Source organism: Bison bison, unplaced genomic scaffold (genome assembly GCF_000754665.1).
Source record: "Bison bison bison isolate TAMUID 2011002044 unplaced genomic scaffold, Bison_UMD1.0 scf7180017864203, whole genome shotgun sequence".
Taxonomy (NCBI): domain Eukaryota; kingdom Metazoa; phylum Chordata; class Mammalia; order Artiodactyla; family Bovidae; genus Bison; species Bison bison.
The window spans coordinates 750905-762828 of NW_011494775.1; the positions used below are offsets into that span (position 1 = coordinate 750905).

Consider the following 11924-nt stretch of genomic DNA (forward strand, 5'->3'; position numbering starts at 1 on the left):
GTTACAGTGTAAGTGGGGTGCCGGCACCAGAGCCAAGAGAGGTCTCAGACCCCACACTGCTGCCTGGTGCCTGGCGTCCATCTGTCCGAGCCTGGAGAACTGGAGGAGGAAGGCTAGAGTGTCAGGAAGGGGCTGGGTTCTACGCCTAGTCCAAGTGTCTGAGCTTGTAGATTGAGTGTCAGCCGTGGCCAGGGCACCCAGGCATCTCCTCGCTGCCGGTTCCCCCTCTTCCCTCTTTTGAGGTGCTCCTAGACAGTCACAGAACAAGCTGCAGCCAGGCCACTACCAAGACAGCATTTCTAGGAGGTGGGGAGAATCAGAAGCACGACGCCTTTTGCTCCACATGGGCTTTACCACTTCCACCCGGTGTAAAGACTGGGAAAGTGGCCACTAGGTACAGATGACAATATTGAAGTTTTTGTTAGAATTAACTTGTCACTGGGAACTCCCTGGTGGTCCAGTGGTTAGGACTCTGCACTTTCACCCCCCAAAAAACAAAGAAAGAACTGACTTGTCACAAATTAGGGTTGAAAACTGCTGCCCAGAATTCGCCAACACCATTACTGAATGGTTGAGAATATTGCTCACCATCAACAAACCCCCTCTTCAGGATGTACTTTACTATTATTTTAATTGGAGCAGAAAATTCACTATTGGGTAAGATGGCCTTTCTGTATAGGCTGCCCAGCACAGTGCCTTGCCCTGTTATAGATCCACAATAAGTGTTTTGTGTAGTACATGGTGCAAGGCCTGATTTTAGAACTATGCCATTCCCCTAAGGAGCATGCATGTGGCCTCTGGGAGAGGGATGGGTGCATGGAATCTCACTGTGGGCTCCTGTCCAGAGCCTGGCTGGAGGGACTCGTGAGGCAGAGACCAGGTACTTATCTGCACATGACCTCCTCCACAAAGTAGGACTGCAGAAGTGCAATCTTGGCTGAGAGACAGATATGGAAGGAAGGAAGGAAGGAAAGTACTGACCTGTTCAGACTGACTTCGTCAGTAAATCAGAGCAGCAAGACATCACTGATCTGATTGAGCTGCCCAGGAAATTTCACTACCCTAACAGTATGGCTGTATGTCAGGATACGGGTAAATTTTCAACACCTTCATCATGACCAATTTAGTGGAACAAGTTAACCTCTGTTAGTGATGAAATTTAACATGACCCTCACCTTCTTTTGTGGAGCTGCAATGCCCCCAGATCTACCACTGCTCAGACTTGGTGAACTGTATCAGCTAAGAAATTAGAGAGGTTTACTTTTGAAAATTGTTATGACTCAATATTTAATATTTAGTCCAGTTAAAGCAATTAGACTTGAACCTGCTACATTTCTTTCAGCAAGCACTTTCTGGGCACCTACTAGAAGTAACATCTTAAACATGCAGCATTTCTCAAACTGTTTAAATCCATGTCCCTTTTTTGATAAAGATAAAAATCTTATGTCTTCCTTAAATAAATTTTGAAATTTCAAAAGTCCTTTTGTTCATCTTTCACATATAAAATTGTTATATATACTTTTTTGTTTTTGTTATCGTTGTTTTGGCCATGCCATGATCCTAGTTCATGTTTTGGCCATGCAAGATCCTAGTTCCTTGACTAGAGATTGAACCTGGGCCATCAGCAGTGAAGGCATAAAGTTTTAACCACTGAACTACAGGGAATTCCTGTCAAACACGCTTTTTTGAACCACAGATTCCCTTTGGAAATTCTTATATGTCCCTAAAAGGGTCCTATCCTCTCTCTTTCTTATCCCCTGCATTGAGAAATTCTGGTTTAGTTCAATCCCCTTTTTAAAAATCAAAATTGTGGACTTCCGTGGTGGTCCAGTGGCTGAGACTCCATGCTACAAATGGAGGGGGACTGGGTTTGATCCCTGGTTAGGGAACTAGATTCCACATGGTGCAGCTATAATCCTGCATGCTGCGGCAAACATTGAAGAGTCCATGAGCTGCAACTAAGACCAAGTACAGCCAAATAAAGAAATTTTTTAAAAAGTCAAAATTAAGGACTTCTCTGGTGGTGCAGTGGATAAGAATCTGTGTGCCAATGCATGTGACACGGGTTTGATCCTTTGTCTGGGAAGATTCCACATGCCACAGAGCAACTAAACCTGTGGGCTACAACTACTGGAGCCTGCACACTCTAGGGCCCTCAAGCCACAACTAATAAGCCCCTGTGCCACAACTACTGAAGCCCACATGCCCTAGAACCAACCAGTCCCAAGGACTGCGCCTGCATGCTGCAACTAAGCCTGTGCATCTAGAGCCTGTGCTCTGCAACAAAAGAAGCCACCACCATGAGAAGCCAGAACACTGCAACAAGAGAGTAAGCCCCATCTCTGCAACTAGAGAAAGCCTGCATGCAAAAACGAAAACCCAGCACAGCCACAAATAAATAAATAAATAATGACTAAATAAATATAGCAGTGTGTACATGTCAAAAAGTAAAAATAAATGCCAAAAAATCCACAATGAACAAAATACCAAAATTTTAAAGCAAAAGTAACAATGCCATGTTGAGGCATATTAGAGCCTGAAGCAAAAGGAAAAATCAGTACTGCTCACCCTGCCCTTTTTTACACATTGGATATGACATCAATTGTCTTTAAGGGGCATCATTCTAGTGAATTTGCTAAAATTCAGATTCCCAGGCATTATCACCAGAGATTCTTGTTTGGTAGTTTGGAGCTAGGGCTCAGAAATGTGCATTTTAATAGTAATCTAATTGATTATTATATGATTGGAAGAGAATATTGGACTAACTAAACTTGGAGGCCCATCCTAATTTTGGGACTCTTTGATGATAAGTAGAAGGTGCTCAGAGAAGTTATTGGGGTGGCTCATAAAATATCTGTTATCTGGTTATTTTTTAAATATTAGTGGGGGCTTACAAAGAATAAACACTGTTCTAAACACTGGTAATGTTTAGAGTGATGATAAGATAGACATGGAAATCTAGCTGGGAAGAAAATTTAAAAATGAAGTAAAAATATATCAAATGGTGATAAGTACTATGCAGAGAATTGGAATAACAGTATGTTAGAGTAGCTGGGGGGCTATTTTACTTTGGTTGGTTGGGGATGGCCTTTGTGAGATGCCACTGAATGACCAGAAGCGTCCAGTCATGTGAAGATCAGGTGGAAGAGCATTTCAAACAGAAAGGTTAGGTGGACACAAGGTTGTCTTGTTTAATGGCAACCAGAAAGAAGGCCGGTGCAGATGTAGGGAAGTGGGAGAGGAAGAAAGCTAGGAGGGGAGGTTAGAGAGTTGGGCAGGGCCAGATCTCTACAAGGCTTTGTAAACCAGAGTTCATAAACTAGATCTTAACCTAAGTGCAATGGAAGCTGGTAGAAGGATTTAAGCAGAGAAATGGGATGATCTGATACACAGTTTTTAAGTTCATCAGTTCAATCATTCAGTCATGTCCAACTCTTGCGACCTCATGGATTACATGCCAGACTTCACTGTCCATCACCAACTCCTGGAGTTTGCTCAAACTCATGTCCATCCAGTCAATGGTGTCATCCAGCCATCTCATCCTCTGTCATCCCCTTCTCCTCCTGCCTTCAATCTTGCCCAGCATCAGGGTCTTTTCCAATGTTGGTCTTCACATCAGGTGGCCAAAGTATTGGAGTTTCAGCTTCAGCATCAGTCCTTCCAATGAATATTCAGGACTGATTTCCTTTATGATTGGCTGGTTTGATCTGCTTGCAGTCCAAGGGACTCCCAAGAGTCTTCTTCAACACCAATGTTCAAAAGCATCCATTCTTTGGCATTTAACTTTCTTTATACTCCAACTCTCACATCCATACATGACTACAGGAAAAACCATAGCTTTGACTAAACAGACCTTTGTTGGCAATGTAATGTCTCTGCTTTTTAATACGCTGTCTGGGTTGGTCGTAGCTTTTCTTCCAAGGATCAAGCATCTTTTAATTATCATGGCTGTAGTCATCATCTGCAGTGATTTTGGAGCCCAAGAAAATAAAGTCTCTCACTGTTTCCATTGTTTGCCCATCTATTTGCCATGAAGTGATGGGACTGGATGTCATGATGTTCGTTTTTTGAACGTTGAGTTTTAAGACAGCTTTTTCACTCTCCTTTTTCACTTTCATCAAGAGGCTCTTTAGTTCCTCTTTGCTTTCTGCCATAAGGGTGCCATCACCTGCATATCTGAGGTTATTGATATTTCTCCCGGCAATCTTGATTCCAGCTTGTGCTTCATCCAGTTCAGTATTTCACATGATGTACTCTTCATATAAGTTAAATAAGCAGGGTGACAATATATAGCCTTCACATACTCCTTTCCCAATTCGGAACCAGTCTGTTGTTCCATGTCCAGTTCTAACTGTTGTCCAGTTCAAACTGTTGACCTGCATACAGATTTCTCAGGAGGCAGGTAAGATGGTTTGGTATTCCCTCTCTTGAAGAATTTTCCACAGTTTGTTGTGATCCACACAGTCAAAGGCTTTATCATAGTCAATAAAGCAGAAGTAGATGTTTTTCTGGAACTCTCTTGCTTTCTCTATGTTCCAATGGATGTTGGCCATTTGATCTCAATTTCCTCTGCCTTTTCTAAATCCAGCATGAACAGTTGAAGTTCTCAGTTCAAATACTGTTGAAGCCTAGCTTGGAGAATTTTGAGCATTACTTTGCTAGCGTGTGAGATGAATGCAACTGTCTGGTAGTTTGAACATTTTTTGGCACTGCCTTTCTTTGGGATTGGAATGAAAACTGACCTTTTCTGGTCCTGTGGCCACTGCTGACTTTTCAAAATTTGCTGGCATTTGAGTGCAGCACTTTCACAACATCATCTTTTAGGATGTGAAATGGCTCAACTGGAATTCCGTCACCTCCACTAGCTTTGTTCATAGTGATGCTTCCTAAGGCCCACTTGACTTTGCATTCCAGGATGTTTTGCCAAGAAAACAGTTAAGAGATGATCCCATATAATGCTAGTCAGCATTAAAATTATGTTATATTCACACAATGGAATGCTATACAGCAATGAAAATAAGCTATTTGCAACTATACTTAACAGTGTGGGTGAATTTTAGAAACTTAATATTGAACAAAAGGAGTCAAGACACCAAAAACACATGTATGATTGAAAAACAGGCAAAACAAATTACTAATGTTAGAAATCAAGATGTTGTGTTTGCTTTGTTAGGAAGATGATGACTGGCAGATGGCTTCTGGCATGCTAGTAATTAATGTTCTGATTCTTTATCTGGGAATCTGGTTACACAGGTATATGTAATTAGAAATTCATTAAGCTATACATTTTTGATTCATGTGTTTTCCTATGTTATACTTTATTATCAAACATGATATACGAATGACTAACAAAAACATGAAAATATGTTCAATATCATTAGTTATTAGGGAAAATGCAAGTGAAAACCACAATGAGATACTAGCTTACACGCACAAGGATGGCTGTAAAAACAGAACAAAAAACAGAAAACATGAGTTAATAAGTATGTAGAGAAATTGGAACCACCCTCATGCATTGCTAGTAGGAATGTAAAATGATACCAGCTCCTTTGGAAAACAATCTAGTGGCTCATCAGAAAGTTAAACATAGAATTATCATGTGACCCAGCAATTCCACTTGTAGAGAAATACCCAAGAAAAATGAATTCCGGTGTTCAAGCAAATACTTGTGCGGAAATGTTTACGTAGCACTATTCACAGTAACCAAAGATCAAAAATGTCCATCAGCTAATGTTTACATAAACAAAATGAATTATGGTATCCATGCAATAAAATATTATTCATAAGAAAGAGTGAAACACTGATTTATACCACAATGTGGGTGAATGTCAAAAAAAGTATGTTAGATGAAAGAAGATAGATACAAAAGTACGTATTTTATGGTTCCATTTACATGAAACATGTAGGACAGGTAAATGTGTAGAGACAGCTGACTACTAGGGCGAAGTGAGAATGGAGAGTGACTGTTTAATGGGTATGAGCTTCCTGTTGGGGTGATGAAAATGAATTGGATTTAGAAGTGATGGTTGTACAACACTGTGAATATACTAAATGCCATTTACTTGTGCCCTTTAAGATGATTGATTTTATGTTGCATGATTTTTCTCTCTCTCTCTTTTTTTAAATAGTTTGCATCTTTTGACTATCTTCATCCAGTTCTTCCTTCCCACCCTCTGCCTCTGGTAGCTGCAAATCTGATTTATTTTCCTATGAGATTGTTTGTTTTTGAAGTATAATTGACCTACAATGCTATGTTCCTGGTGAACAATATAGTGATTTGCTATTTCTATACATCTCAGAATGATCACCAAAGGTGAATTTTACTTCAACAAAATTGAACTTTCACAACCTAAAACAATTTATTAAAAAAGATGGATGCATGGAGAAGGAAATGGCAATCCACTCCAGTGTTCTTGCCTGGAGAATCCCAGGGACAGGGGAGCCTGCTGGGCTGCCGGCTCTGGGGTCGCACAGAGTCAGACACGACTGAAGCGACTTAGCAGTAGCAGTAGTTGGATAATTTGATTAGAATTGTAATGTGAAATCAGCTGATTCACCTGCTAAAACTTGTTTAGACTTTCAGCTTCCTAAAGCCTTCTGTAGCCTTTATATTAATTGTATGTAATGTTATTAAGTGTACATAGTTAACTTTTTAATTTAGAAATGTACGTTTTTTTCATGTAACATAAGTCTTAAATGCTCATTAGGCTGCTGCGTAAACTTAAATTTGTTTATTCCATAAATGCCGAATCATTTGGGACAGCTGATTTTGAATAAAGAAAGGCTTGAACAAAGAGGCAATGAGAAAAAAAAAAAAAAAAAGATGGATGCAACAACAGAAAATGGTAATTATGTGAAGTGAAAGATTTGTTAACCAACTGTAACATTTTACAGTATATACATGTATCAAATGATCATGTTGTACATCTAAAACTTAAAAAATATTGTATGTCAATCATATATCAATAAAGCTGGAAAACAAAAAAGATGGCTGAGTGGTAAGAGAGAATGAATTTTAAAGATGGAACCATGGAGACCAGTAAGGACTCTCAACTAGTTCAGACAGAAATTGGTGGTGGCTTGAGCTAAGGAAGTAGTGATAGATGTGGAGAGAAATAGACAGGTTCCAGATATGTAGTGGAATTGACAGGACTTGCTGGATTGAACATAGGATGTGAAGGAAAGAGAAGAATTCAGAATGACTCCTAGATGTCCTGCCTTGAAAAACTGGGGGATGATGGTGTATTGTTACCACTTGATAGGGACCCTAGGGCCTAGAGTGCAGGGCCTTTCTCCAGGGCTGATCTACAACCAACCATGATATTCTTGAGTAAGTAACAGAATCAGTAAAAGTGCCCTACCCCAGCAAGTTCCCATAATAAGGGTTTTTATTATATATATTTTTAAGTTTTTAATTTTGTTTACACCATGTTATTTTTAAGCGACTTTTTTTTTTTTTTGGCTGTGCTGTGAGGTTTGGAGGATCTTAGTTCCCTGACCAGGGATTGGACCTGGGCCCCAGCAATGAAAACGCTGAGTCCTAACCACTGAACTACCAGGGAATTCCCTTAAGTGACTTTTAATAGAAGACTGAGAGTTGTTGCTAACTGTCATTTAGCACTCCTGTGCACATTCTCAACTCTTTGGTTATGATGCTAGCCCTGTTCATGGCATAACTCTGCTCAGGGCCCTCTTCCAGTAACTGGCAGGGTCATCAGGCTCAGCTTCAAACAGTTGTTCCCCTTCCCTTCCCAGGAGGCTGAGCAGCCTTTCTTTATCAAACCCCTACCCTTTCTTGAGCCTGATCTCTTCTGTCCAGATTGTGACCATGGCAAACCCTCCCACTGGACTTTTTGTTCCCCACTAAAGGCCTCTGTGCTACCCCAAGACTTTCCTGCTAAAGATTTCGTCCAGAATCTCCCTGTCCTACCTTATGACTCGGTTTTCTCAGACAGCTATTCTGACCTTATGTGAGCCTCTCTTGACCTCTCTCCCTCCATAGGGGACCACCTCCCCACAGAAGGCCGATTCACAAACAGCTGTATCCAGGCCAGGAGGAAGTGTCAGGCCGATCCCACTTGCAATGCTACCTACCACTACCTGAATTCCTGTGCTTCAAGTATAAGCACCTCATCACCTGCAGAGGAGCCTTTGGTCCCTGAGGACTGCATGGAGGCAGCACAGCAACTCAGGAATAGCTCTCTGATGAGCTGTACATGCCATCGGCGCATGAAGAACCAAGCTACCTGCCTGGACATCTACTGGACCATTCATCCTGCCCGTAGCCTTGGTGAGGCTCCCATCCTAGAGTGGGCTAAGCTAGGGAAGATGGCTCTTGGGAGTTGATTTTTAATCCTGTTGGATATGGGCCACATGGTAGATTCTGACAGGGTTGATAATGAAGCTCTGCATTTGACATCAGTAAGAAATGCAAGGAGCAATTGGCTGTATCCTTTTGGGTCCCAGAATACTGCCCTCCCTTCCCACTACTTCCCCCTTTCTTTTACCTGGAAACATGTGGCTGCCTCTTGGAAGATCTCTGAACCAGGCTAAGGCCCAACATGGGGAGCTCCTGGAACAGATGGATAGGAGAGGAAGTGGAGGGAAATGGTCTTAACCCATAAATACAACATACAAATACAAGATAATCCTAGGTTCAGAGAGGCTGGGAGGTTGTGTCCTGGTGCAGCCTTTAACAGAGAGGATACTCATTAACTAGACAAGAGATGGTAAAAGACAGAGGGCACTGGAAGACCAAAGAGGAGCTTCCTCTGACTCTAGAGATCTCTTTTTATATAGTCAATTTTACTGGACTATGCTGCAATAATGAAACAGGGTCTTGTAAAAAAAAAAAGGTTAAGTTCTTACTCAGGTTCTGTCTTGGCTGTGTCATGTGTCCTCTTTGTTCTGGGATCCAGTTCAGCCTCTACGTGGGATGTTCCTTTCTGATGGCAGACGGAAATGAGCATTGGCAGAATCATTTGATGCCTTTAAAACTTTCTGCTCAGACATCACATGAAATACTTCTGCTCACATTCCATTGACAAGCAGATCACATGGTCAAACCTGATGTCCTCTCCCAGGGGACTCTAAAAATCTCATGGCAATAAATGAGGATGTGTAGTCTTACAGGAAGGGTAAAAATAAGTAGAAACAGTAATGCAATCTACTGTAGTTCATCACTTGGTCAAAACATTCATTTCCCTCCCTTACACAAGAAAATATAACTACTCACTAAGGAAGGTGCCTAAGTATTCTGTTTAAGCAGAACATCAGACTCCAAGATCCCCGACTTGGATATTATCTTGTGACAATTTCTGTATAAGGTCTGAATGTGTGGTTCCTCTTAATCTAGAAACCTATATATTAAAAAGTCATCTGCTTCCCATATATACTCAATATGTAGTAAGGGAACAGGGACAGGAGAAGCACAACAAACTCAGAAAGAGGAATAATGGGAAGCACACAGCAGACATTGATTCATAGCAATTCTGAAGTCCTGCCACACAACTGATGCAAGGGCTGTTTTCCCTGGGAGTAGGACTTGCTCTTTAATAAGGCCCTGCTTTTGCTCATTGGGGAGCAAAAGCCCAGGAGTTTCTCAGCTCTCTGGGAGGTCCTTTCCTTTCCATTATTTTCTTGGGCTACATCTGAAAAGGGCATTGGAGACTATGACCTCCTTAGGGACTGAATAGTGTTCTCTGCTTGCTTCTTACTTGAGGAATGTTGGAGCATCTTAAGTCTCAAATAATCAGAGTCTCTTTTAATCTAGGCTGGTGGCTCTTAGCAGTACTACTCTCTCAATACATAATTGTGTTTTATATCTTTTGATTCTGTCACCTCGTGTGCCAGTAGCTGTTCCTATAATCCTTTTCAAGACATACATCTCTTTCCAGACCTAATTAGAGGTACCTTGCCCTTATCAAACTTCTGTGCCTGAGCCACTATCTCAGTCTTTTTTCCCTGAGCATATTTGTCCAACTGGCAGGATTTATTGGATACTGTCTTAATCGATGGGATCTCCACAAAGGGCATGATAGCCACGAACTTGAATTTGTCTTTGCCCCAAGGCTGAGTTGTAATTGAGCTTATTACTCAAAGCATTTTTCAGTTTTATCTTTTACCATTAGAATATAAGAAGCAGTTGCATTTCTAAATACTGCAAGTCCTAGAATTTCCGTATTCTTTCTTCTCTGTTTCCTCCTCATTGGTAAACTGGTCAGTTCTCTAAGCTTATATCTTTCTTGTGGTACCTTGCCAAATATAGTCATAAGCATTCACAACATTCACTAGTAATCTTCCTTTTCTTAGCTTCTTCCTCTTAAAGCACAAGCTCACTCGTACATCATCTTCCTTCCAAGTTATTGCAGGCAACAATTTTACCAAACATTGTGCCACTGCATAATGAGAGCCGCCAGCCCCCAATAACAGCTTATTCACTGCCCACTGCCCAGTCCCAAAGCTAATACTGTTTATTTTAGATTTTGTTACTTCAGCACTGCACTTCTAGATACCAATTACATGTTTAATAAGAGTTTGCTAAATTATTCAACCAACCGCAAAATCCTTGGCTTTTACCAACAAAAATGTAACTTTTGTTCATGTTACACACATCTGCCATGGGCTTCCATGAGTTAGTTGGCTTTGTTTTTGCTCCACCTGTCTTTTTCATTTGAGGATCCAGGATGGTAGGTGGAAAAGAACCACAGCAGGACCACGTGATCTTAAAAATTCTTCTTAGAGGTGATTAAGTCTCTGAAGCTCACAATCCACAGACCAAGGCAAGTCACGTGGCCAAACCTTACAGTAGGGTGGGAAAGTACAGTTCTCTCCTAGGGGGCCTAGAACATGGCAACAGGTAAAGATATATAATCATCCTCCAGCAAGCAATTGGAAACAGTAGTACAATATACCACTCTTCTTGTTCCCTGACTTCCTCTCCTCATCCTAATCACCTCACTTCTAGAGCTTCACCTGAACCCTCTCCCTAAATCCTCTTGCCTTCCCCCTCTTTTCCCTTGGGAGCTCCCAGGTCTCCCCAGGCATTCAAATCATCCTTTCTGATTTGCTTCATACTATACATATCCCTTGGAGAAGGCAATGGCACCCCACTCCAGTACTCTTGCCTGGAAAGAGTGAGCGACTTCCCTTTCACTTTTCACTTTCATGCATTGGAGAAGGAAATGGCAGCCCACTCCAGTGTTCTTGCCTGGAGAATCCCAGGGACGGCAGAGCCTGGTGGGCTGCCGTCTCTGGGGTCCCACAGAGTCGGACACAACTGAAGCGACTTGGCAGCATACATATCCCTTCTCTACTGAAGACATACAGAATGTCCCTGCAAGCTCACCTCTGTCTTTAAACAATACTTTTTAACCAGTATTTATTAAGCACCTTGTGTATGAGCTATGCATTAATTTTTTTTTTTTAATTGAGGTACAGTTGGTTAACAATGTTTTGTATGCAGTGATTTTATAAGATCCTGTACATCTCTTTCAGGAGCTCACAGCCCCATGAGGGCATCTGAAAGAGATGTATTTCCTTTGAAATCATTGTCTCTCCCTTCTCTGCTTTTCTCAGTCAGGTTCATTCTGGGCCTGGTCACGTTTCCATCACCTCAGCATGTGATAAATTTCCATAGCCAAGTGGTTGGTTCTGGAACAGAGTTCACCATGGCCCCTTCTCCAATTGCAAGAGCAAACAGGACAGAATCCCTTTACTTGTTTACATGCCTACAGGCGATATGCGTAGTAGTTAGGAGTGGAGACTCTGGAATTAGATAATCTGGATTTCAAATCCCGACTCCATTTATTAGCTTATGTGAGCCTGAGCAAGTGAATTAAACCTGTCTTATCCGAAGTTTCCTTTTACCTAAGTGAAATTGTATATATATATATATAAAAATATATAATATATATATATATATA

The 11924-nt window shown here is 41.3% G+C and overlaps 1 protein-coding gene and 1 non-coding gene across 2 annotated transcripts in view; one reads left to right on the forward strand and one right to left on the reverse strand.

The window, feature by feature from the left end:
* GFRA3 (GDNF family receptor alpha 3) overlaps positions 1 to 11924 on the forward strand; it is a 17632-nt gene that overhangs the window by 339 nt on the left and 5369 nt on the right. The window contains exon 2 of the mRNA XM_010844437.1: positions 8003 to 8290. Coding sequence (XP_010842739.1) covers positions 8003 to 8290 — 288 coding nt within the window. The remainder of the gene's footprint in view (positions 1 to 8002; positions 8291 to 11924) is intronic.
* TRNAE-UUC lies at positions 7491 to 7562 on the reverse strand. Its single transcript has one exon. It is a non-coding gene; the product is annotated as a tRNA-Glu (tRNA).